This window comes from Andrena cerasifolii, chromosome 6 (genome assembly GCF_050908995.1).
Source record: "Andrena cerasifolii isolate SP2316 chromosome 6, iyAndCera1_principal, whole genome shotgun sequence".
Taxonomy (NCBI): domain Eukaryota; kingdom Metazoa; phylum Arthropoda; class Insecta; order Hymenoptera; family Andrenidae; genus Andrena; species Andrena cerasifolii.
The window spans coordinates 6,319,200-6,344,596 of NC_135123.1; the positions used below are offsets into that span (position 1 = coordinate 6,319,200).

At 43.0% G+C, this 25,397-nt stretch overlaps 5 protein-coding genes across 8 annotated transcripts; 3 read left to right on the forward strand and 2 right to left on the reverse strand.

Annotated features, from left to right (window-relative positions):
• Positions 1-1,945: 1,945 nt before the first annotated feature.
• Positions 1,946-4,628, forward strand: LOC143369988 (uncharacterized). Of its 2 annotated transcripts, XM_076814555.1 has the most exons (8): positions 1,946-2,051; positions 2,458-2,575; positions 2,691-2,952; positions 3,025-3,180; positions 3,740-3,830; positions 3,999-4,135; positions 4,215-4,347; positions 4,487-4,628. In XM_076814555.1, exons 1-8 carry the CDS (start codon positions 1,974-1,976, stop codon positions 4,547-4,549), a joined length of 1,038 nt encoding a protein of 345 aa, XP_076670670.1. In that variant the 5' UTR covers positions 1,946-1,973; the 3' UTR covers positions 4,550-4,628. The 2 variants fall into 2 exon arrangements, with proteins under 2 accessions (XP_076670670.1, XP_076670669.1); XM_076814554.1 differs by lacking the exon at positions 1,946-2,051 and having other exon boundaries at positions 2,247-2,575.
• Positions 4,629-4,764: 136 nt separating this feature from the next.
• On the reverse strand, positions 4,765-8,277 carry Cbp80 (nuclear cap-binding protein subunit 1). The gene is made up of 6 exons (XM_076814542.1): positions 8,043-8,277; positions 7,350-7,818; positions 6,615-7,281; positions 5,550-6,530; positions 5,353-5,466; positions 4,765-5,266 (listed from the first exon to the last, which is right to left on the reverse strand). Exons 1-6 carry the CDS (start codon positions 8,080-8,082, stop codon positions 5,153-5,155), a joined length of 2,385 nt encoding a protein of 794 aa, XP_076670657.1. The 5' UTR covers positions 8,083-8,277; the 3' UTR covers positions 4,765-5,152.
• A 1,791-nt stretch (positions 8,278-10,068) lies between these two features.
• On the forward strand, positions 10,069-14,676 carry LOC143369984 (glucose dehydrogenase [FAD, quinone]-like). The gene is made up of 5 exons (XM_076814545.1): positions 10,069-10,529; positions 11,071-11,506; positions 12,286-12,682; positions 13,394-13,679; positions 14,270-14,676. The coding sequence occupies exons 1-5, from the start codon at positions 10,122-10,124 to the stop codon at positions 14,633-14,635; spliced, it is 1,893 nt and encodes a 630-aa protein (XP_076670660.1). The 5' UTR covers positions 10,069-10,121; the 3' UTR covers positions 14,636-14,676.
• A 1,815-nt stretch (positions 14,677-16,491) lies between these two features.
• Rpn1 (regulatory particle non-ATPase 1) lies at positions 16,492-19,889 on the forward strand. 2 transcript variants are annotated; one of them, XM_076814538.1, is made up of 4 exons: positions 16,492-16,709; positions 16,869-17,596; positions 17,668-19,241; positions 19,319-19,889. In XM_076814538.1, the coding sequence occupies exons 1-4, from the start codon at positions 16,632-16,634 to the stop codon at positions 19,618-19,620; spliced, it is 2,682 nt and encodes an 893-aa protein (XP_076670653.1). In that variant the 5' UTR covers positions 16,492-16,631; the 3' UTR covers positions 19,621-19,889. The 2 variants fall into 2 exon arrangements, with proteins under 2 accessions (XP_076670653.1, XP_076670654.1); XM_076814539.1 differs by having other exon boundaries at positions 16,560-16,716; positions 16,875-17,596.
• On the reverse strand, positions 19,880-24,781 carry LOC143369977 (VWFA and cache domain-containing protein 1). 2 transcript variants are annotated; one of them, XM_076814534.1, is made up of 3 exons: positions 21,575-24,781; positions 21,149-21,485; positions 19,880-21,030 (listed from the first exon to the last, which is right to left on the reverse strand). In XM_076814534.1, the coding sequence occupies exons 1-3, from the start codon at positions 24,167-24,169 to the stop codon at positions 20,498-20,500; spliced, it is 3,465 nt and encodes a 1,154-aa protein (XP_076670649.1). In that variant the 5' UTR covers positions 24,170-24,781; the 3' UTR covers positions 19,880-20,497. The 2 variants fall into 2 exon arrangements, with proteins under 2 accessions (XP_076670649.1, XP_076670648.1); XM_076814533.1 differs by having other exon boundaries at positions 21,107-21,485; positions 21,575-24,778.
• Positions 24,782-25,397: the final 616 nt, after the last annotated feature.

Here is a 25,397-nt window from a genome sequence, read left to right on the forward strand (position 1 = left end):
AGAATTTTATTTCATCGCAGCTTTCGACCCATTTCCTCTCCTGCATTTCCACTTTCGCTGTAGTTAGTTGGCGCATCAGATCAAGTACAGGACAACGATCAGATCACTGTGTCACACGTCACACAAAGTGACCAATTCCATCTTCAAGTCTACTATGTTGGAATTGTAAGAGGCTGAGAGAAATTGATCTGAAAAGTCTGCCGAAATGAATTCTAACGAGAGCAAAGTGAAACAACAACACGGTTTGAGAGGAAGTCACGACGTGCCATGGAGGGAGAGAGAAAGAGAGAGGGGAGTAGGACCGTTTAAGGGGAAGATCTGCCTTGGTTGTTGTCTGAAAATTTACAATCTAAAGTTAATTTTATTTATTAACTGTAGGAATAAGGTTTCGTAATTCCTGTATGTTCGGGAGCCACGGAAAAAACGGACCTCGGGGGCGAGGGGGCTTGAACCCACAATCTTCGGGAGTCCTCCGTGCTACTTGGCAGCCGCCTTACCAACGTCGCCAAAGCTGACTCTCCGAGGTCTCTTATTCTTGATCCTACAATATGAACTCATGTTCGGAACTGCTTTATATAACTTTCTAACAATAACTCCTGTTTTTTTTTTTAACTAAAACTAAGTCACTAAGTCCTGAAAGAATCACAATATCGTCTCCTATCGATGCTCGAAGATGATTTGGCATGGAGCTCTGCTTATCAAGATCGTTAAATAAATCTGTTGGAATAATCTACGATTCGCTTTGCAACCTGTTGTTTTCACGTTAGAAGTGAAAAATCGTTGACGTCTCGGCTACGGGAGTCGCAGAAAATGAACAGTTTCGCCAGTAGTTACCTCGACCACCAACACGGTGATACACATGCCCATCACGAAGCTCTGCAGCAGAATTTTAACGCGGGTGTTCTGGAAGGGCCACACACCGACCGAGCTCAAAAGTCGTTTGTTCCACTCGTACGCCGGCTGCTCGAAGAAATCCATCCTTTCTTCGGTTCTTCCCTCGGCGGTCGGTTGGGAGCGATTATCGTCGGCCGTCGGGGCGCCTCCATGGCTGCGACGAAAATCGCTGATTAATCATTGATGAAGGGGTCTATACTCTTTTCTTTCAAGTCCACGTAAATTGGCTAGCTAATTGACTATCAGTCAAGGGAGACTTTCGTCATAGGCTTATTAGAGGACGTTTCACGTAATAAGTGGGACGATCGATTGTGATTAGACGACGCGAGGTGCCCGAAGAAAAGCGACGACGGAATGGAGAGTTATTATCAGTCGAGACAGCTCCTCGACTATGCACTTTGTGTCGTAACTTCAAAGTGGAATTGAACGATTGAAAGTAGAGCCGTGACGGACAAGTTGCATGTTTTATATATTTACAGCGAATTCGGTGTCTGGTACTGACTCTGTGCGGGTGCCAGAAAATGAGTTGGATTAGTTGTTTCTGATAGAGGCGAAGATAGCTCTATAAGAATCAACCAATTCAAGTCATTTTCTGGCGCAGCTTAGAGTCAGTGCGAGATTCCGAATTTACTATTGCACGCTGCGTGTAACCACGCGTTCGAAAGCGCATGGTGTATTACTAATGGCTGTCCCCGCGCAAGCGAATGGGTGAAACGCAATCTATATTTCAGCCACTAGTTGTTATCTACTAATACTCTTAATCCTAAATCCTAACGAAGATAAGGCTATTGACGGATGTGACTTCACAGAATCGCTATTGTTTTTAAGTGGAAGTTATACGGAAGAAATTGTGACTGACGATTGTATTAGAAATTAGTTATTTAATAAAAGTAGTCTAGGAATTGAGGCACTTCAATGATTTGGCATGGAACAGAAATCTGTTAGCTTCAGAAACGATCGAAATTTCCTTCCTTCTTCAATTTCGTAGCTTCGACGTCTGTTAATTCAGCCCCTGTGCTTTGCATAATTTTCAGATCAGAGGATTGTACGATGTGTGGGGGGTTGATTCCGATACAGTTATGGAGATCTTACCAACGATAACAACCCAAATCCTTGCCACCACGATATACGCGAATGGAATTATCAACCTAGACAAGGTATTCACCCCCTTCGTGTTTCATTAACGCGCAACAATTTCCCCCCACGAATAACGGCGTCCATAGACTTTGGGAAAAACAATCCTAGCGATGACATCGACGAATCAGATCATAAAACGCGCGGTGCGAATGGAGTAGCCCTCTTACTTTTTGGAACCCATTTTGTACGGCCAATTTAATTAAAATTTTAAAACCGAAATTTAAAAATATTCTCTTCTTAATGTAAACTTAACGCAGATCAGTTTTTAAAAATAAGCTTTTGCTTTCTCAAAAGCCAGGGGGGGAGGGCAACTGCCTCTTTTGCCCCCAAATGTATTTCGCCTAAATGGAATCGCTAAGCCAATTCTTCTTTCCCTTAGAAAGTGTCCTCTTCGGTTCTATTAAAACGATATGCTACTTGTCCCAGATCAGGGCTGTGCTTCTGTCCATTGAGAAAGACTGCAACCGCTACACGAGTCGTCCAGAAAGCATGATTCTTCATGGCTACAAAGTACAAGGGAGAAGGATTGTAATCAACTATTCGTGTAAGCGCCATCCTTCGCTTCTCTGTAATTAAACTTACGGTTCGACCCGCAGAGGAGATTAATTACAACGAAGCAGTAAGCATTTACAGCCCTTCAATCTGAGCTTTCATTACAGTATACACTTACATGACGCTGTTCAGTTACTTGGCGGTACCATCGATGCCACTTGTACTTGATGTTGTTATGCCACTGAATCAGTCTCGAGAGAAGCAATACATATTCGTAGCTAACTACAGCGTAGACAACGAGGAATATTACTATTATTTATGCATCCACATGTACATAGGAGCTATTGCAGTAGGTCACTTGTTCGCTGTCTGCGAGAGCATGTATATGCTGTACGTGCGCCATGCCGATGCCCTGTTTGCGATTGTGGGGTAAGGATTGAAGAAGAATTAGTGTGTAAATTGGACGAAATTGCTGAGACGTTAGCGCGTTATCTTTCCTAGTCACCAGCTGAAAACGGTACACGTTCTGCATCCAAAAGGTTCGATAGACGTGAAAGATGAGTGGAGCCTTGATAGTAGAGAGTTCATGCCAGACGAGCAGGAGCAGCTGTACAAGAAGTTGTGTGTCTGTATACAAGGCCATCAGAATGCTATCAAGTTGGTTTTATATTTTAATAATTCAAATAATTCTTCTTATTGCCGAGGTGGAGGTATATACAGGGTGTTCCAAAATTCAGGGATGTCCCGGGACATGCAGTATTCTGATGAAAAAAAGACGTCGAAAAGTCCTTTACCGTTTTGGGATCGGAGGCTTCGTTCTCGAGATATTAACAGTTGAAAATTAGCGGTCCAAGTTCCAGGCCGCGCAGTTTGAAGTCGAGTCAGCTGATTTTAATATAATCTATCATATTACTTAATTTTCAATTAAAATAAGTAGAGCCGACCGCGCTGATTCAAACCGTGAAAATGGGTTAGCGCGGTCGGCTCTACTATGCGCGTCCGGGCACTGCTCCGCGTACAGCTGACTCGGCTTTAAACTGCGCGGCCCGGAACTTGGACCGCTAATACTCCAATGTTAATATCTCGAAAACGAAGCCTCCGATCCCAAAATGGTAAAGGGCTTTTCGACGTCTTTTTGCATCAGGATACTGCATGTCCCGCGACGTCCCTGAATTTCGGGACACCCTGTGCGCATTCGTCTACTTTTTTCTATTAGGTATACAGAGCTGGTCGAATCAATATTCACGAAATCCCTATTCTTTGAACTGTTCTGTACTCTAATACGTCTGAGTATCACAGGAGCTCAAGTAAGTACTCGCAAAGAAATGACTTTCAAACTATTTTAATATTATATAACTAAACTCAATGCTAGTAAATTGAAATCTGAGGGAATATATAATTGTATTTTTAATGAGAAAGCTCTTTAAGAGCGTGTTTGTGAAATTTGTGACTTTTCCACGCTTTTGTATTTGTAGACTGTACTGAATCTAGATAATCTAGAAGCTGTGATAAGATTTGGGTCGTTCTCATTATCGCAATCATTTTACATATTGCTGCTTTGCCTTCCTGGACAGAACCTATTAAATCACAGCGAAAACGTGTACACTGCTCTGTAAGAATATAAACCATTGCCCTAATATTTCACACTTTTGCACTTGTGTGGAAAGTTTAATGATTTCACGTGTGCTTAGATGCGAGTCAATGTGGTACACATTTCCCAAAAAGTCTCAGAATTTGTACATGTTCCTGGTTCAAAGAAGTTTGAAGCCTAGCAAAATAACAGCTTTAAATATCGTACCAATGACGATGGAAACATATCTCTCGGTAAACAAAAAGAATTCAAATCAAAAGAAAGAATTGTAAAATCAAATTTGTGCCCTGTATACTTGTATACAGTACATAAGATAAGAATGAATATATCGCGATGTTAAACATTCATTAATAACAAACATTGTATCTTTAGATTATGAAGACGGCAATGAGTTACTTCACTGTGTTATTATCGGCACAGGAAGCTGTTGAATGAAGCATTCAATTGACTCTACTACGTTCAGTGTAATTTCAAAATATAATCGCAATATTGAATTAGAATCCTTCTGAATATTTAATCATATTTCCTTGCCTGTGCACAAGTGTAAAAAACTCTTTTTCCTCCTCAAATTGCCAATAAATGTTTATTGCAAATCGTCATTCGAATAGGCACATTGGCTCAAACGTTCAAGAAAAATTATTAATACAGCCTTATTCTTCAAGAACTTTTATTTACATCGCATTTCATTCGATTACGGGCCGACATCGTTCATTCAACAATGCTGGTGATTCGTCCAACATTAAAGTCCAAAGAAAATTTACTCAAGGCAGGATAAATATATCGATATTTACACCAAAATGAAATAAACTTGGACACAAGAAACAACCATAAACATTTACACATACCGTTACATCGTATGTCACGTGAGAATGAAAACATTTTAGCGTTTCATTTTAATACAATATAAAATTCCTTTCCCCGGTTATAAACTCGTAGTAATGCACAGTTATGAAGAATCATAACTTGTTCATCCAATGATCGTTGAAAATATATGATAAAGGAATATCAAATAAAATGGGTTACCGTGACGAAGGCCGTTCACGCTCTTAAGGAGACGAACTGATGGAACACGTCTAAAATGTGAGGGTCCAGATCTGGCGTGAAGAGTAAAGTCTCTAAAGTCGACGAATACTTTTGGACTTGCTCGTGATGCTGTAAAAGAAAAGGAAACGCAGGAACAATTAGTGTTATCTACAGCAAAGGGAATCCTGTCGCTCGAGAGATCTCGCGTGACTTACAGTGAGAAACACCTGCTGCAATCTTCCTACAGTCCATTTGTACCAGTGAGTATTGTAGTCTATGCCATCGGTATCGCAGCGTACGAGATGTTCCGACAGAATCATTATAAAACGCTAAAGGGAAATAAGCCTGTAGTTAGCTCCATTGCTTCTAAACAATTTTAATTTTATAACAGCAGCAATGATTTCATTCGTACCTGGAAGATGATAAGAAACAGATTCTTCTGGTCCGCCTGCGCGGCCTCCAGCTTCTCCTCCATCCTTTCCACAACATCCTCCGATGGTTTCTCTCTATTTCTCTCCTTGTTATTATCCTCGTCCTCCGACGACGAGCCCGATCTACTCTCCGCCCTCCTCAGTTTCTCTCGCGCCTCCGTCAACTCGGTGCTTAATTTCGTCACGTGTTTGTTCTTCTTTCGAATCGTTAAATGTAGTATCTCCCAAATGTACAGCTTCGTGAACTCCGAGGCCATCTCTTTGGAAAATATCCAATTGGCGATAGCGCTGCACTCGATGATACCGGTTTTCAGGAGCTTGTCCGTTATGACCACTATCATCTGATAATGATTCTTCCACAATGCATACGTATTTCTTAAAATACATATCTGCGCCTCTTCCGTCTCAGCCAGGACCTTGAAGACGTAATGGAATTTCCCTATCGCCGCGAAGCTGTGACTGAAGCTCTTAGAGCCTAGGTTCAATAAAGTTTGTACAAAAACGTCGATCTTCAAAGGATTGAAGTTATTGGTCTCTTCGTTTTCTCTGGGGCCCGGAAGCGTGTTCAGCACGTTCAGCACCTCTTCCGGCGTGCACTTACGTCTGATGGAGACGACCAGTTCGTGAGCCGCTGCTGTGCCGGGCAGGGAGCTGGCTCCTTCAGACGTGTACTTGTAAATAGGCTCCGGATGCGGCGGAATCAATTCGGCGTAGGATTCCGGCATCATATCCCGTATTCTTTGGTAATAGGACAATCGCAAAGCTTTGAGGAGCACCTCCCGAATGAACTTCGGGCGAGGATGCTCGGGGTCACGTTGCAGGCAGGAATCCCAGTCTTCCCAAGACCAACGGAACTGGAAGTTACTCAGATGATACGCGAACCACCAGACGAAACGGTCGAAAGCGGTTGCGGCCATGCTGTCTATGCGACGGAACAGAATCTCCGTCGCTTGGGCCAGAACCTATAATAAATAGAAGATTAAAATCTATATTACAAGCTTCGTTACATTCACCGTTTAAATTTAAATCTTTAAAGAAAGTCGTACCTGTGGCATTGTCGATGGTTGCAACTTGCAAAGCTCGATTAAAATAGACCCGTAGCATATTTCCAAGTGCTTCGGCGCTGGTAGTCTGAACAATTCGCCGAAGACTACTTCCACGATGCAATAGTCTAAAGGTATCTTCGCCTTGTACGGGAAGTTCAATAACTGGGCTGCGCAATCTTTCCGTTCGTAGAAGTAATTATTGATGATCTGCCTCAAGTGCTCCTCTATGAGGAATCGTTCAATAGCATGGCTTCCAGGTAACAGAGGTCCTTCGGCTGGGCAATCCGTGTAGTCGAACATACGGAACACCACCGTAGGCAACGGATAAGAATAAGATTCATGATGAGGCGGCGCCATGATGGTCGGTAGATTATGCTGCAACGCTTCGCACAGTATCGAATCGAACGCGAGATACGGTCTTGGAATATGTTTCTCCGCCCAATTGTCCTGTCTAAGCTTCCGTACTTGGGCCCATAAACAATCTAAGTATTCTTCTTGCGGATGCGGCGTATCGCTCGACCACACCCTCAGAGCTGGCTGATGCTTTTTACTTCGCTTATTTAAAAATATCTCTATTGTCACCATCAGATGATCCAACTCTTGTTCCTTCTTCTCGTACAACTCTCTTCCAACCCAGGGCAATGTCGACAGCACAGCGTACACGTACCTACAAGACGAAGCAGTAAAGTTCCCGATCTTATAATACATTTCTTAATAACTACTTATATTACCTACCAGTCGCGTCTAACTTGCGGTACACCGTCTTCGTTAGCAGCGTCTAACATATTGTCAAATAGTTGCATCAAGGATCCGCACGACAGAACATGGCAGTTCACTAAGTCAGCAAGAAATCTTAACGAGTATCTGGCTACGTTCCATTCGCAAGCTTTCAGCGAGTCCTTAAACTTCTTCACCATGTAATCAACAAATTCACCGCCGAAATTGAAGTTCTTTGCGTTCAGCAATCCGACCAAAGTAGTATAGATCGTGCATTTCTCGGGCATCTTGATAGCACATTCGGTCAAAATGCGCAGTATCTTACTGCGAAATAGTCCGAGATCAGCTTCCAATACGGAAGCCAATCCCTCAAGATTACTTTCCAAAGAGGATGTAGATTTCTCTCCGACTCGTAGAATAAGAGACTCAAGCCGATCTTCGATTTCTTGGTTCTCGGATACCCTCCTACGCTTTTTATAGGCGCGTTCTAAAAGGATCATACAATCAGAAATTAATTGCAATTCGAAGTTCTAAATTGGAATCCACCCAGCAATACAGCACTCAGCAAGAATTGTACAACCAGTCCAAGTAATTGAAATCGATCGTTATATATAATTGCCATATATAAGAAAACATATTTTACGATCACGATGAATCTATTATCCGGAAAGATTGCATGGGTAACTGGTAATTTAAGAAACATGAATTTACCGTATCCATCTTCTTCTTCGTGTACCCTCCTTCGACTCATTTTCGGAAAATTGAATGCACCTTGTTGGCCAGTCGTAAATATCACAACGTGATTTCTGCTGTCACTTTTATACTTTTGTGAGTCTGCACATCAGAAAGCAATTAATTGCGAAAGCATTGCAGGAAATTCTAACCCTTCGAACGTCCATCACCAGTTACAACTTGTTGGCCGTAAGTCACGGGGTGGAAGCTCTAGCAAGAGTTACGGATCACTATTTGGGCGCCCTCTGAGCTATGAAAGATTGAGTTTGAAACTAAAATTCAATATGGCGACGGATGCCGGGAAAATTAAATAGCGTAACGAACACAACACGGTGTAATCTTAGAGCATATACCTAGACATGGAGGTTTCGTTAAAAGCTCGAAACTATCGCCAACATCGTGCGAGAGAGAAGGCATCGTCCGAACGAGAGAAGTATAGAATCACAATCGTATATATGCTCTAAGGGTGTAATAGACAGGTGTTCCGACTCCTCTTCAGTACTTATGTGTGACTTTTTCGTCCTAGTTCTTCTAGCGGCTGCTAGATTAGCGCTCAAGGAGAAAAGCCATACATATAAGTCGGACTTTTTGCGCATAATACCACTAAAATCTCTACCACTACAATCACATAAATGCATCCATATGTATGTCGGAGGTGGATAGCGTATTCTTCACCGTGTCGTAAATGCATTTACGGCATGTCGTAAAAGTATAATATGCCGTTTTTGAGACCAATTCATACGTGTCAATAGTCACAAATGTAGTAAATAGAAATTTTAATTATTTCAACGTTTGAACAATAAAGTAATAAAGTTTTTTTTACAAAGACGTAAAAGAAATATCTCTTTCATGTATGCGAGTCAAAAATATGTCATTAAAGATGTAATATTAAACACAAAACATAACTTCGAATTAACTTTGATCACATAAATAGGTGTGCCGCAAGTTGTAAACCAAAAAATGGGTGGTATATAGGTATTCAAACGCTACATTTATTTCTGGTACTACTACACTTGGCCGGTTTTTAGTAAACTATCTCTTCATTTTCCCGAAGAAACGGGCCCCTCAGAACGTTTGGCATCTGGGCCTTTTTTCTTAAATCCGCCACTGGCAAGAGCAGAAGTTGGACGGGCCTGTTTTATGGGTTAGTTATTTTCATTCCTAATATACGACATTTCTGACACTTTACGACATTTACGACATTTAAGAGACGTGTCGTGAATAAAATAAAAAAAAATCGCGTCTTACCCACCTCTGCTACGATCACATAAATGCATCCGTATGTACACACATGGCTTTCTTGTCACGACGCCTCTCGCGACAGCCAGAGGACCACGCAGAAATCAGCACGCAAAATCGCTGGGGTAAATGTGCTGAGGCGGATCACCTGTCTATTAATTGATAGTTATAAGAGTGTGCACTGTAAAAGGAGATCTAGATAAGCGGCGTAGAGGAGGTCGGGAAAGGGGGTAAGTAAAGGGAAGTTCGGTTACCCGACCGAACATTCCGATTTTTTTTTAAACTGTGCAGATTTGTAGAGGACCTAAATAGACCCTGAAGAACCGAAAATATGCACAAACGAAAAATTGCCTGATACTTCTATCGAGGTTCTATACAATCTTGCACAGTTTAAAGAGAAATCGGAATGTTCGGGTAACCGAACTTCCTTTGTGAGTGAATTTCGCGCACTTCGTTGACGCCAAATTTACACAGTGCAAATGATGAGACGCTGACTTAAAAAATGAGAGTCGTGGATTAAATAGGGGATTAAATTATTTTTCACTTTTTAGTGCAATTTTATTTTTTTTAAGTCAGTTTTAGTTCCGAGTACCCGGGACCGCAGGTCCTCGCTCGCAGCGAGGAAGCAATACTGTGGGGTGGGTAGGTCTTTCCCGATAATCCGGGGCCGAAAGCATTCCAATAATCCGAGGAAGACTGTATATAGAATCGACGCAGCATACGCAACTTGTTGTATCAACAGCCATCACCGTCTGCTCGCAACACGGGAGCCGCAAATTCGATAACGATTGTTACAGTGTTTGCTGGTTATCAAAAAGGATGGAGGCCATTGATAGACAGGCCGCGCTTAGGGCAGCAATAGCACACGTCCCAAAACTGAGCTTCGTGGTGTTGCTGCACGCGGCGGTCTTATTGCACAGGCCCGACATAGTCGATCGTGAGAACAGAGTAACGCCAATACCGCCAGCAAGTATTCAAAGTAATTACGATTACGTGGTAATCGGGGCTGGATCGGCTGGAGCTGTGATCGCCAATCGTTTGTCGGAGAACGGAAACTGGTCGGTGCTGTTATTGGAGGCTGGTGCGGACGAACCACTGGAAACTGACGTGCCCATAACGTTCACGGACCTTCAACGAGGCCCCTACGACTGGAAATTCAAAACGGAACCGTCGGACAACTACTGTATGGCGATGAACAATCACCAATGCAACTGGCCGCGCGGCAAGGTAGGGATCGAGGAATACAGTTCATTCGTTTCTTGGGCGCACGATTTAGGACTACTTGAATTTCATAAAATAATAATGGTAGATTAGCCGATTATCTGCAGCAAATTAAATTTATCAATGAAGCTTGGAAAACTATGAGGTATTCCTGAAAAGGTACTATACATCAGTTATAAAGCCATTGATTTTACAAACATCTTCCAAATTTTCCTTCCTGCAACTCCTTTCCATTTCCTGCACCTACACATATTGTTCCATACAAACAGGTCAATTAATTCAATTAACTCTGCAGTCCCAATAAATAGCATGCTCCCAAAGAGCCCTTATATTATCCAACTCCAGAGACGTCACACTTCATCGTGCACTTTAATTGACATTCTAGGATTCTTAATTATCTTCCAACCCATAAGTAGCTATCCCTGTTCAATCCAAGCATCTCCTTGCAAACTGTCAATTTGAAAACCTGCGCGGAACCGTCAGGAATTACTTCCCCAACGATCGCCATAGAACGGAAGAACCGATTTTCTGTATTGAAATGTTTAAGGCCCTCGGTGGCAGCAGCGTATTGAACGCCATGCTGTACATCCGTGGTAACAAGAGAGACTATGACGGCTGGGAAGAGATGGGCAATCCGGGATGGAGCTACGAGAGCGTGTTGCCCTACTTCAAGAAGTCCGAGGACATGAGGACCCCCGAGTACCAGGACTCGCCGTATCACCAAACAGGTGGATACTTGACCGTCGAATATTTCCGGTATCGTTCACCGATCGTGGACCACTTGGTGAATGCAAACATCGATATGGGGTACGAGTTGAAGGACCTGAACGGGGCGAATCAAACAGGGATTATGTTCACCCAAGGAACGCTGAGGGATGGGCTGCGGTGCAGCACAGCAAAAGCCTTCCTTCGGTCGGCTTCCAAGAGGAAGAATCTGCACGTCAGCACGGAGACGATTGTGGAGAAGATTTTGACGTGCCAAGGTGAGTCGCTCGTTGCTTTCGTTTTTCGTTAATTGGAGTTTGTTAGATAAATGGAGCGATAGGTACATTTAAGGGGACAGGCCTACCTACAACGGTCAAAACAACATGCGTCTTTGGGAATTTTTTCTAGAAAAACCGATAAACCTTTATTATTAAACATCAGTCTATTGGAAAGAGTACATCATACGGACATTTCACTATTTTTTGTGGTAAAAAGTATTGAAAGGTTTGCGAGTTATAGACGATGCCCGAGACGTCCTTTTTTTAGGCACTTTGCGGCGACAACCGTAGCTCGGTGCAGGATCATCCAAAATTGAAAATTTCTTAGACAATATATGAAATTATAAAGGCGCTATCGAGCCCGATAGTTGAAGCATCGATATTTGGCAAAAATCGGTCGTTTTTCGAGTGTAAAAAAGAATCTAGGCCAAAAGAGGAAGAAACTCCTGATAGCGCTTAGATTTTTAACCCTAAAATAAGTCCGCAAAGCCTCGAGTAAATCGGTTCATTAATCTTTTAATTATACGTGTCACCGACTTAGAAAACATGATTTTGAGGAAAACGCGTTTAAAGTTTTGGGTCTGAGCGCTACACTGAGGAACACCTACCTACTTACACGCGTATAACTTTGTCAATTTTGGTCGAATTCACTTGACACGTTCAGGGAATATTTTCAAGATGTTGTACTTCAAGAAACTATAAAAATCGAAAAACAGACTTTTCGAAAATTTCTAGGTGGGCCTCTCCTTTTAAGGCCATTATTTTCTGTCAATTCGCAGATTCACACTCCACGACCGCCTACGGCGTGGAATTTCGCGCGAAGGGGGTACCGCTCAAGGTGAAGGCCAATCGCGAGATTATTTTGTCAGCTGGCTCGATACAATCGCCACAGCTGTTGATGTTGTCTGGTATCGGCCCCAAGGACCACCTGGAGGAATTGGGTATTCCTGTGGTCCATGACTCCCCCGGCGTGGGCCAGAATCTTCACGATCATACAGCGATAGGTGGTCAGGCGTACGTGATAGACCCACCAGCGGACTACAAGGGCAGTAAACCCTTCACCTTTAATATAACAGACCCTAGCGGAACAGAGTCTTTAAAAGAATTCTCCTTGAACCATACTGGAATCTACTACTCATTACCATTGGCTGAGGCTGTGAGCTTCATTAACACCAAGTAAGTACTGTGGGATCAAATTCATTCATTCTTTATTGTTTTCCTCTGTTTAAACAGGATAGCGTTTCAAGCTTATCGCTTATATTGCCCAACGAACTAAATTAGTCCCATCTTTTTCCCTCCTCTCTCTCTCCTTTGGGTCCCAGCAGCAGCAACGCACCGGGAGAAAAGGTGGTGGTCTTCCATCTTTCCCCAGTACACCGCCCCGTGATGCCTTAACTTCGGTGATCTAACGAGAACCGGTGTTTTCCATCACGGCCACCGCCGCTGGTCGGGATCAAATTGAAACGAATATTTGAAGAGGGCTTTGCGTTTCTATATACTTTTGTTTTGGGTGCGTTCAAATAAAAAATTGTACACAGTTGGTTTAAAAAAGTATTATTATCCGTGGTAGTACAAAACATATATCACCCAAAGGCTTTATAGCAATGCCATTATAATGGGTAATTCTGATTTTAACATTACTTACATAAATAATTCAACGCATTTACTTATTACTCTTATTTATAAATAATACAGAGTAGATTGTAAATTTACAAATAAATAATAAAAAAAACTTATATAAATAAAATATATTGTATACATAGGGTAGTATATTGAGGTAGAAGGTCCTTTTCTTCAAACTGTTTTCCTGACCCCGTTTCAGGTGTCTACGAACGGCGCAGCTTGTCAAAATTACTCACTAATCCTACGGATAAATCCTGCTTCCAGATACGCAAACGAGTCGGCGGATTACCCGGACATACAGATTTTCTTTGGCACCGTGTCCGAAGTCGGAGACGGTGGCGCTTATACTAAGGGGGATGCCAACTTGCAGGACGCCGTCTACGCAAATTTGTACGCGAACGTCGGGCGCCTGAACCACACGTACCAGGCATACCCATTGCTGCTGAGACCTCGAAGCAGAGGATACGTCAAGTTGCGGTCAAAAGACCCGTATCAGCATCCGATCATCATTCCTAATTACTTCAACGACACTAGTGACCTGGATGTGATTGTAAGGAAGCCTAACTGAATCTAATTATTTAAAACAAAGCGGCAACTGTAATATCGATGGCTTACTGCACAAATATTGCATGTCCAATTTTTGTGAAAAAACATCCTGAGAGATAGACAAAAAGTTTCAAGACAAAAGTTACTTCTTTTAATTAGATCTATCATTTAGTAAAAAAAAAGTACAGTTCACGAGTTATAACACAAAATCAGAAACTAACCGGATTTTTAAGGGTCAATTCTACCTCCTTGGAGTGAATTTGCGCAGCAAACAAAAATTGCGTTCTAATCAAGAGGAAATTCCCTACATGTTCACAAAGTTTCAGAATCCTTTGAATTTTAGGGTGAATTTTTCCCCACAATTTCACTCGTCTACAGATCGGAATAAACTTTTATATAAGAATCAAATCTCGTTGCAGTTTTAAAATCCTTGTATTCTCCACGAAGTAATATCAGTAGTACGTAAAACAAGTAGTTTGTTATTTAGGACGGGTCAAGATAGACCCTGCATCCGCCAAGCGAGGGTTAAACTTTCTTTTCGCCATTACTGTAATTAACGTCATACTAACACCCATCTTCTTTTGTTTCGCACAGGCAGAAGGGGCTAAGTATCTCTACGACCTGATAAATACTCCAACGCTGAAGAAGCTGAATGCTCGACCAAACCCAAACAAACTTCCGGGATGCTCGTCGCTACCGTTTCCATCGCTTGAATACTGGAAATGTTTCGCCCGCCAGTACACGTTCACGATCTACCACCCAGTGGGCACGTGCAAAATGGGGCCAGAGGACGACCCGATGTCCGTGGTCGATCACAGATTAAGGGTCCGCGGTGTCAGTGGTCTGCGAGTGGCCGATAGCTCGATCATGCCCCGTATCGTTAGCGGAAACACGAATGCACCGACCATAATGATTGCTGAAAAAGCTGCTGACATGATTAAGGAGGACAACAAGTCGTAGGTGGCTAAATATTGTCGCGGCTTTTTGTCGTTTTCATAAAGTACACGAGTGGCATGATGCCACTTCAAGGAAAATCAGGGAATCATTCAAGTGTCCACGTTTTTTGCGAGTTAAGACTACCCGTAAACAATGTGCAAAATTTTTTTGGCCTGTGCATACACGTCCAAACTAGGCAAAAATTTCTGAAACTTCGTTTTCTACGCTTCATATTAATAAAACAGTATCATAGTGGACGAAGAAAAAAAATGGAGTCATTGTTTCAAAAACTAGAGACTTCAAGCGTTGAAATGTTTTCTTTTTAATATTTTTTGCGACTATTTTTCGCGGAGATACAGCCATTTGAAAATGACCAAAATTTGTCATATACCAAACCTGTAACGTTATCTTACGGGGATATTTGTGATTCGATAGTTCTACATAATAAATAGTTTTGTATAGTACCAGTTGCGACGAACAAAATATGCTATAAACTGCAAAATCAAGAAAAATGGAGATTCTCTGTCTTTCCCGTTACCCTTCGAATAGGATTTGACGAAATAAAAAATGCAAAGAAACATCCTCCAAAGTTCTCCATTTCGCGATTAATCCCGCAAAGATCGAGCACACTCGGATTCAAATTCCCATTCCAAGGACCGCAGACGCACGTAAGTATGTACGCTGGGCAAATATTAGTTGCAGCGTGATCTTTGATCTTATTAATTATTAATCTCGCCCATTACGTAAGCACCGCAGTAATTATTCCGACTAATTGAATAATTGATTAAGGATATTCAGGATTTACTGGCCGGAAGGAATAACATGAAAATAATTTAGTGCATATTTAATAAAATCGTTTAGCATAAAATTATTTTCTTTATATACTTTTGTATATTCTAGCTTTTAGTGTTTATGGATTTACATTTCACAACTCAGACTTCTTTACGAGTATCTTTTATTTAATTTTAAATCGCGATGCGACTAGCGACCGGAACGCAGCGGCTTCTTGTCGGTTTCGTTAGTGATCCTCCAAGGAGTGATCGGTATAACCGCAGCCATTTGTGGCAGAACCGGAAATAACATAACCTAAACACATTCACTAAATCGTCTGCTTTCCAAGCTGATTATTAATCTATCTCTTTCTATCCGTATTTCTGTCACTTTCTTTTTTACAGTTTCTTTCTCTGTTTACTTACGCTTTCGCTACAAATGGTGGCAAACAATCAGCGCCGATACAGGTTGTTCCGATCACTCCCTAAAGGATCACTAGTTTTCATAAAGAACGCAAGTGGCTGATTTCAAGTCGTTTGGATTTGTGGTTATGTGTTATATTTATTGATGACTGGGTAATTTTTTCACCCACTCGTGGCTGATCTTTTTTAAAACTTTGTACTGTCATTCAAACTACGCACGGCTGCACGGTTTCAAGACAATTGGATAATTGGAAGTGGGTTAAAATCGAGTTCCTAGATTCGAACCATACATACATACAAGAAAGTGGTATCAGCGAAAGCTAAATCCATACAAACACTATATATATACATACAAGAAACAAACAAACAGAGGATCGAAGCTGAATAAAATAGTTTAATAAAATTAAAAAATGCGACTGTGAATACCTATAAGAGATACTTATCTACAGTTATCTATGGCGTTGCGTAGCGTTACACGAAATCACACGAAATGTCCCACGTCACTCCTATGGCTTATGAACTTCTATAGACACCCACGCGACGCAGTAAAACGGCAGAAACCTAATCTAACCTACGCTAACCTCTCGAAGCGCGCACACCAGAGGGCTCCGACTACCAGTCGCTTCATGCGAATTGCTTTAATGTAATTCGCATTAAATGGAAGAACGAGCATCCATGTAACAGTTCTACCATTTTTATGGTTCATGATAAATAGCGGTGACTCGCAAATAGGCTCTACGATTATTGTAACCTAAAATAGAGTAACAGTTCCTGAAGGGGACGAGGTATCAGCTTTTTTATTGGTTTTATGAAATAATCGTGGCAAAATGCCGGAGAGCGTAAAAACAGAGCCGAAAGTGAGTAAGGAAGTGAAGCCCGGAAAAGAGGAAGAAAAAAATGAACTGGTGAGTTGTTTTTGTAGTGTCTTTTAACGAAAGACATTTTTGGAGCGAGGCCTTTGTTTGAATAATGGAGAAATATTGTACAGGAGCAGTGTATCAAAGACAAGGCTGTATCACTGCCAGCGTACAATCATCGCATTTGTTAACATTAACTTGTTTCAGTCCGAGGAAGATAAGCTGTTGCAAGAGGAGCTGACTCACCTCGTCGAACGTCTGCAAGATCCCAGCTCCGATCTACATTACTCCGCCTTGGAATCGCTGCGTTCTCAGATCCGTGCGTCGACCACTTCCATGACCAGTGTTCCGAAGCCGCTCAAGTTCATGAGACCCCATTACGACACCATGAAAGCTATTTACAGAGACATGACAGACCCAAAAGCTAAAGAACTGTGCTCCGATATCATTTCCGTTCTTGCCATGACAATGGGCGAAGGCAGAGAATGCTTAAAGTACAGGCTCACCGGGTCTGCGCTAGCTATCGGAGAGTGGGGGCACGAATACGTCAGACACCTTTCAGGAGAGTTAGCTGGTGAATGGGACGAACTCACGGACGATGCGGAAGCTACGCGTAAGAAGCTAATCGCTCTGGTACACAACATCGTACCTTATAACATGGCTCACAATGCGGAGACCGAAGCCTGTGATCTGCTCATGGAAATCGAAAGATTAGACTTATTAGAGCAATACGTCGATGAGAGCGCTTATCAGCGGGTTTGTTTGTATCTAACAAGCTGCGTAGCTTATGTAGCAGATCCAGAAAACAGTACTCTTCTTCATGCTACTGCCAGGTTGTATAGGAAGTGCGGTCAGTATCCTCAAGCCGTGAGACTGGCGATGCAGCTGAACCACTTGCCCCTTATCGAATATACATTCACCACGTGCCCAGACGTGTAAGTTGGACTCTTCGATTAGTTCCCCCCTAGAAAATATGAATTAACAAATAAGATGGTTCTTTTTTCAGGTCGGTGCAGAAGCAACTAGCATTTATGCTGGGCCGGCAGCAAATCTTCTTGGAGCTATCAGAAACGTCTACTCCGGAGTACGACGACATGGTAGAAATAATGTCGAACTCTTTGCTAAACTATCACTTCCTTAATCTGGCGCGCGAGCTGGATATAATGGAGCCGAAAACGCCCGAGGACGTGTACAAGTCGCACTTAGAAAACTCCAGACCTCCGTTCGGCGGCGGCCAAGTGGATTCGGCGAGGCAGAACCTTGCTGCTAGCTTCGTCAATGGCTTCGTGAACGCAGCTTTCGGTCAAGACAAATTATTAATCGAGGACGGTAACAAATGGTTGTACAAAAATAAAGAGCATGGAATGCTGAGCGCGACAGCGTCTCTTGGTCTTGTGTTGTTGTGGGACGTTGACGGCGGTTTAACGCCGATAGACAAGTATCTTTACTCCTCCGAGGATTACATAAAGTCCGGTGCACTGTTAGCCTGCGGCCTCGTCAATTGTCGCGTACGGATCGAGTGCGATCCTGCTCTGGCTCTTCTCTCCGACTATGTTTTACACAACAGCAACACCATGCGCATCGGCGCGATTGTTGGCCTCGGATTAGCGTACGCAGGTTCGAATCGGGAGGCCGTCGTGAGCCTCTTGATCCCCGTGCTCAGCAATCGTAAGTCCAGCTGGGAAGTGATAGGCGTAGCAGGTCTCGCGTTAGGAATGGTGGCCGTGGGCTCTTGCAACTCTCACGTTACCACAGCCATCATGCACACTCTCATGGACCAGTCGGAGGCGGACCTCCAGGACACGTACGCACGATTCCTACCTCTGGGCCTGGGACTGTGCTTCCTGGGGAAGCAGGAAGCTGCCGAGGCTATAATAGCTGCGCTAGAGATAGTACCTGAGCCGTTCAAGTCGATGTCCACGACGTTGGTAGAGGTGTGCGCTTACGCCGGCACCGGGAACGTTCTTAAGATCCAACACCTGCTGCACATCTGCTCCGAGCACTACGAGCCGTCCAACGAGAAGGAGGATAAGAGCGATCGCAAGGATAAAGAGAAGAAGGAAGAGAGGAAGGAGGACAAGGAGAAGGACCTGAGCTCGAGGCAAGCTATCGCCGTGCTTGGCATTGCGTTGATCGCGATGGGGGAGGAGATCGGTGCTGAGATGGCGTACAGAACGTTTGGCCATTTGTTGCGTTATTGCGAGCCCGTGATACGGCGGTCCGTTCCTCTCGCTCTTGGCCTCATATCGGTCTCCAATCCGAAGCTGAATATACTGGACACATTGTCCAAGTTCTCCCACGACAGTGATCCTGAGGTGGCGCATAACGCGATCTTCGCGATGGGCTTGGTTGGAGCAGGGACAAACAACGCCCGTCTGGCCGCAATGTTGAGGCAGCTTGCTCAGTTCCACGCGAAGGATCCAAACAATTTGTTCATGGTACGCATCGCGCAAGGCCTGACGCATCTTGGCAAAGGAACGTTGACGTTGTCGCCTTATCACAGTGATAGACAAGTACTAAGCCCTGTGGCGCTGGCGGGTCTTCTAGCTACGCTCATCGGTTTCCTTGATGTGAAGAACAGTATGTATATCTCAGTAGCTACCGAAGTATACCAGATGTTTTAAAGAAACTCGTACCAATGCCCCTTTTGCTTTTAGTTATTCTTGGTCGCTCGCATTACCTGCTGTACATGCTAGCAGTCGCGATGCAACCCCGGATGCTGGTGACGTTCGATGAGAAGCTGAATCCTCTCGCCGTGCCCGTCAGAGTTGGTCTAGCGGTGGACGTGGTTGGCCAGGCAGGGAAGCCGAAAACGATCACTGGTTTCCAAACGCACACAACGCCGGTTCTATTGGCGTACGGTGAAAGAGCGGAGCTCGCGACGGAGGAATATATCCCTTTAACGCCGATCATGGAGGGTTTTGTAATTTTAAGGAAAAACCCAGACTTCACACCTTAATCAAAGAACTAACTGCTAAGTGGAAGAACGTATTTCGTATTATATCGGTTCTAGTATAAAATATAAAATGAAAGTTACTGCGTGTATACAGATGATTCTCTGACATACACACATAATTTACACGCCGTGCTCCGCAGCTCTTTATGGCGACCAGGCGGCACGTGAATTTATTTTCTACAAGCCGTCGAAACATCTGAAAATCGAATAAACCAGTTCCCACGAATTTTGTACTTTATTTATGGTGACAATAAAACCACAGTTTAACGGCAGTCATATTTTAATAATTAAAATACTGATACAACGTGTAAAATGTTCGAAAAGTAATTACTCTAAATTTACAAGTCAAGAAAATAGTGGTATCTCCGTTTACAATAAACTCTCATTTCGTTCGCAATAAGTAGCAAAATATTGGCAAGATATAATTACAAGTAGTCAGTCAGATACGCGTGTAGAATGTAAATCCAACAGATCGACTCTTGGTCCGTAAATACGTTTCAAAAACTCGCTGTACACCATTATCAAAAAGTATTTCGATGTATAAAAAGTGATTAGAAGTAATCGATCATCTTTGATTTCATTGTTCCATTAGGTAAGGTACTAATTAGTAAAGTACCATTGTTCATTCATGATCGTTAAATGTAGCTTAAACAATTAAAATAATACTTACGGACGTGCATATCTATATACTACTAGCCCCTCTACAAAAGCAAGAACTTATAAACAACGTCATAAAAATGATAAAACACTTCTACGAATCGAACAGAAATATCCTTTACATTAAGCTTCGTAATGTAAGTCTAACCGAATTTTCATTCTGTTTCGAAGGAACGAGACCTAGGTAAGAATTTCTTTCGCTCATAACAGCTGCTTCTCAACGTTAGCAATAATTTGCCTCCATGTTACAATGAACCGTGACTGGCGCCAGAACATGATGCGGAGATCCTAAGTGAGTCGTTGGAGAAGGGAGGCAAGCGGACCGTCTTCTTAGGTCCGGCTCGGTATTACTACCGACTACTAACAGCGGCTCAGCGAATGTCTGCTGTTCGGAATCGTCATGTGGAGTCATGGTACTGTACCCATGATCACTGTCGCCACCAGGTGGTTTCCTATAGTTCGTGGAAACTCTGTACGGCGATATAGGAGCTATACCTTCCCTCATGAGAGAGTCTAAATTATTCTTCGTCTGGTCCAACTCCATAGGCTCCGCATCACCTTCCAAGTGGGTCATGCGTAACATATCTGGGGACGTATGAATATGCAAGCACTGATGTTCCAAACCTGACTGGACAGAGCGAAGCCTGTAACAGAACAGCATAACTCCCAGTATCATTAGGAACGTTAGTATCCCACCGGCTACAGGTCCGACCGGTGGCCAGTCTCGTACAGCAATCTCTTCGGTTGACTGGGAATCTGTATAAACAAGCAAGAATTGTAAGTGTAAGAGGAAGGGACACCCAACGAAATCAATAGCAAAAAACTCGCTCACTATATGTTCCATCGCTAAGGGGCATAGAGGAACCTAGGATACCTCTAAAGCATCGAGACATGTCGTTACAGAACGGAGTCTGCAAAGGCGTTTCACCGTCGCTGTTTACATGGCACCATTGACAACCCACAATTCCCAAGCACTCATTTTCTGTCTTAAATATCCTGCAATTAATGGACGGACATGGTTTCAAGCTCGCAGACTGCGCGCAAGACATCTGCGAATTCCCTCCTTGCTCGTACGGTACCGGGCAAGGTTCTAAGTCGTGCATATCGTGTATGTTGTACTCTGCGCAGTTCGAGAAGTACAGGGCGCACTCGCACGGACATTCGCACTCGGTTTGCTCCATTCGTTTGCAGTTTAAACACGAATGATCCATCTGTAACAGTAACGGGGATGCGTTTTAACTTGTTCCGCCGAACCCGCTGGGTATTAGTATTTGTACGGAGTAACTGGATTGTTACTTACTGTGCTACACGGACAGAAAGCTCTTAATAAATTACAAGTCACATTAACTATACCTAAAAATACATTAGTTCCTGGTACAGCTGCTACTTGATATTTAACACAGTGCTCCCCGTGAACTATATTCGTGAGAACTTCGTTCAACGACGTATTAAACTGATAGTACCTTTGCACGGTACCGTCTAAATAGTTCGCGCAGGATTTCTTTTTAACGAAAAGCTCGTGGTTTAGTATATCGTTCGCAACCAGCAGCTCTTTATGAGTCAAATGCTGCTGCTCAATTTTACCATTCGGTTCTAAGAGAGCCGGATGTGATACCAAGTACCCTTTGTCATCCATTAAAAAACATTTCACCGTAGAATTGTTACAAAAAGGGAACATCTCGTTTAGAAGTCGTGAAATAAAGCCTATGGTCACGTCCATAGACAGAACTGCCACAGCGTCGTCGCGCGTAGTTGACTTAGAATTACGGTGAACCGTGTGGCTCAGGGTAACGACGTATCCTGAGCCACCAGCACCTAAATACGGAGGCGTGAAAACTAGCTTCCCAGGATGCTCCAGTGCTTTTCCATACCACATTCGTCTTTTAGGATCGAAGCCAGAGTCGAACATGATCCCTGGATAGATCTCCAAAACTCCGCTCACAGTTCCGACGATGTATCTTCTTATTATAAACTTATTTAAAGCGCTTTCTATATGTCTACCTTTAAAGTATCCCAAGATCTGAGTCAACATGGCAACGTCCGGTTTAACGGATTGACGTAAGCCAGGATTAGCCAGGATACCAGTTAAGTCTTTTAAGTACGCCATGTAGCTTTGCATAGTCACGACGGATCCAGTTTCTAGTAACTGCAGTTGTTCCACCGGAGATTGGAAAGACCACGGAGAGAGATAGACCACTCCCATCGACAAAGTCGAGAGTTTATTATTGTAAGTACACAGAATGCCTTTGTCAGCGATATTGTGCATTAGTAGGTCCAGGCGATGGTGCAAAATATTTGTCGATAATGTCGGTACCAGTTTCGCGACAGGCGAGATGCTGTCGTTCGTCGCCGATACCAAGCACACTATCAAGTCCTCGTACATCAAATGCTTCCATCGATACCACTTCTGTTCCCCCAATCGATTCTTTACATTTATAACGCCCTCGTGCTGTTCGATCATCATCCTTACAGTTTCAAGATTAATGTTTTCTATGTGCTGCAAGTTAACTTTGAGTGGTTGATCCATCATTGTCTCCAATCGTGGGAAATCCTTATGAATCCAAACTATACCTTTACTGTCAAACAAAATAGAATATACACGTGGACCGACGTTAAAGTACGTTATATCGTCGAGAAAGTTCCTTAAATGAATATCCAAAGATATCAACGCTTTATCCGTAATTTTCCCGATGGACAAAGTCATCGTTTTACTGAACAAGTCAAAGTATGGATCGGACAAATAATAATCTCTTTTATGTTCCTCCGAACACTTCAGACCAGAAAATAATTTTGATATTTCGTATCCTAGTATATTCTGCGTCGGCCGAACTATAACGCTGTCGTTGTATTTCATAACATTTATATGTGCTTCCTGATCAGAGAGAATTAGTACTGTCGTCAAATAGCCGTTCAACTTCCCCGTGGAAATCATGTTGAGAATTTCTTTTACGGGCGAGGTGACCTTAAGCGTATTTGTCAAGTGTATGAACACCACCTCCCCCTTTACGTTTTGGAGCAATTTATTGAAATTAAGCTCGACTGTCTCGTTTGTGTCCGTCCTGGACAAACTATGAATATAACGTGCCAATTGGAACTTATTAACGTCCGTCGCTTTGAGCAAGCCCTCCTTACAGTGTATGGAGGAGTTGCTGGAGAGACCAATAACATTAATGCGATCTGTCTGCGACAGCACGTCTATTATGGTTTCAGCAGTTATTTGGGCCAACGTGACGTCTCCTTCGGACATAAATACACCATGCTCTAGTAGCAGAAGTACGTTCTTCTTCGGGCAATATTGAGACAGTAAAAGAGGCCCGATGTTGTGACCCGAACTGGGCGTGCCACACATGGTAGCGGGGTACATAAAAGGCAATAGGTGTACGTTCTTCCATTCCTGATTCCTCAGATTAATCGCCAACGCTTGAGCGATCTGCGAGCAAAACTCGGAGAGCCTACTTGAAACTACATCAAATCCGCTCGTAGACCCAAGCTGTGCGAATTGGTCTTCGGTCTTTACTAAGACCGGCTGCACAGCTTTGTAACTTTGCTTGAGGAGCTCTGCGTAGGAGGACAACTTGTTGTTCAGTTTATCCACCAGCAAGCTCAGCCTCATGCTCAGGCTGCTCGACACGTTCACGAACTCCATTTCGTCGAGCATGTTCTGAAAGGATGTCGAGCCGAGCTCCGCGTCCGTAATCGAGCGGAACTCGTTTGACAGCCGGGCCACGATGTCCCGCAGACATGTCCCGTTCAGCGGTTCCGCGTTCACTTGTTTACGCAGCGTTTTACCGAACTGACACCTGGCGTCAATGCTCGGGTCCTCCTCGGCTGAGCTGTGCAGAGTCACGAGCACCGTCACAACAAGTCCCAAACGCAGGATCCTCTCGGGAACCATCCCGTTTCTTAACGTTTCACGTCTGTTGCCTCGCGTAACCTTAAAAATTCGTTATGGCGCCATACCGACGCAGCTACCACAAAACAAGGTCGACAAGTGCAGAGCCGGGCAATAATAGGGCAAACCAGCCCTATCACTTTCTAATTGAAATGCGATCGATGTGTCCTCATTACTACTACGGAAATATATACGCGTGTGTTGCGGTTATAAAAGCTCACGATCTTTCCTCGCTGTAATGCAGCCTCCGAGCAGTGTCTAATCTAAATTCCTTTCGCGGGACAGTCATAATTCTGCGATTCACTCGGATCTTCGTTGACGAGGAACCGTTTACTTAAGGAAGATTATTTTTACATTTACACGAATGTTAATCGCCAGGAGTACTAATCAATTACGATATATATACATATATATATATATGCACGAACGCGACACTTTTCACTTCGCTCATTTGAATATTCAAATGATGGAATATGCCCGCCCTCGAGGCGCGGGAGTATTTCAACGCGAGAAGGGATCCGTTATTGTTAAACTTGTTTCGTTGGAAATGAACCTTGAAGTAGAGCGCCAATTCAAAATTGAGGGTTATGAGATGCAAAGTCGTCTTCCATTTATTTGTCCATTACTATGAAAAAAATATATAAAAAAAAAATTATGTTAAACGATTTTATTAAAAATGTAGTAAAAACTAAATTAAAATGCAATAAAAACTAAAAAATAATTCTTTTCTTGTACTTCAATTTTGATGGTGTTAATATTACTTTAAATAAAATCGTGGGGCACGATTTTTCAAAACAGATTGATGAAACCTTTTTTAGCCTCTTTTTGGTTCCACGATTTTGGAACGGAATTTTGTGCCAAATGATACCTTATGACGAGACATCAATTGCAACAAATTTTCAAGTTGAGGTGACAATTAGTTTCTGAGATATGGAAAGTCGAAGAAGTGAAAATTCATTAAGGCGTCAACCCATATGCTTCGATGTACGAACTTCTATGTCAGTCCGATAATTTAAACAATTATTTCCAGGGGTTTTGCTGACTGCTAATAACGAATTTGAACTTTGATTTTCAAAATTCACGAAAAAAAAATAAAAATCAAGAAATATAAATGTCTGTGTAGTGGGTGCTTTTTTTAATATATCGCCCACCATATTGAATCGGCAATTTTTAGCGCCTTCTTCGGCTGGCGCCTTTAAGGCCGTCGCGCATTTTGGCGAAGCGCGACGAA

Bases quoted from the DNA above. Each gene is read 5' to 3' on its own strand.
- LOC143369988 (XM_076814554.1), top strand. From the start codon at position 2,377: ATGGAATCGCTAAGCCAATTCTTCTTTCCCTTAGAAAGTGTCCTCTTC. The intron at 2,953-3,024 runs GTAAGGATTGAA...TATCTTTCCTAG, and splicing joins GCCCTGTTTGCGATTGTGGG to TCACCAGCTGAAAACGGTAC. The intron at 4,136-4,214 runs GTAAGAATATAA...ACGTGTGCTTAG, and splicing joins GAAAACGTGTACACTGCTCT to ATGCGAGTCAATGTGGTACA.
- Cbp80 (XM_076814542.1), bottom strand. From the start codon at position 8,082: ATGAGTCGAAGGAGGGTACACGAAGAAGAAGATGGATACG. The intron at 7,819-8,042 runs GTAAATTCATGT...TGATCCTTTTAG, and splicing joins CGAAGAAGAAGATGGATACG to AACGCGCCTATAAAAAGCGT. The intron at 6,531-6,614 runs GTACGACTTTCT...TATTTATTATAG, and splicing joins AACCATCGACAATGCCACAG to GTTCTGGCCCAAGCGACGGA.
- LOC143369984 (XM_076814545.1), top strand. From the start codon at position 10,122: ATGGAGGCCATTGATAGACAGGCCGCGCTTAGGGCAGCAATAGCACAC. The intron at 12,683-13,393 runs GTAAGTACTGTG...TCCTGCTTCCAG, and splicing joins GTGAGCTTCATTAACACCAA to ATACGCAAACGAGTCGGCGG. The intron at 13,680-14,269 runs GTAAGGAAGCCT...TGTTTCGCACAG, and splicing joins CTAGTGACCTGGATGTGATT to GCAGAAGGGGCTAAGTATCT.
- Rpn1 (XM_076814538.1), top strand. From the start codon at position 16,632: ATGCCGGAGAGCGTAAAAACAGAGCCGAAAGTGAGTAAGGAAGTGAAG. The intron at 16,710-16,868 runs GTGAGTTGTTTT...AACTTGTTTCAG, and splicing joins AGGAAGAAAAAAATGAACTG to TCCGAGGAAGATAAGCTGTT. The intron at 19,242-19,318 runs GTATGTATATCT...TTTTGCTTTTAG, and splicing joins TTTCCTTGATGTGAAGAACA to TTATTCTTGGTCGCTCGCAT.
- LOC143369977 (XM_076814533.1), bottom strand. From the start codon at position 24,169: ATGGTTCCCGAGAGGATCCTGCGTTTGGGACTTGTTGTGACGGTGCTC. The intron at 21,486-21,574 runs GTAAGTAACAAT...TTACTGTTACAG, and splicing joins CTTTCTGTCCGTGTAGCACA to ATGGATCATTCGTGTTTAAA. The intron at 21,031-21,106 runs GTGAGCGAGTTT...TTGTTTATACAG, and splicing joins CCTTAGCGATGGAACATATA to ATTCCCAGTCAACCGAAGAG.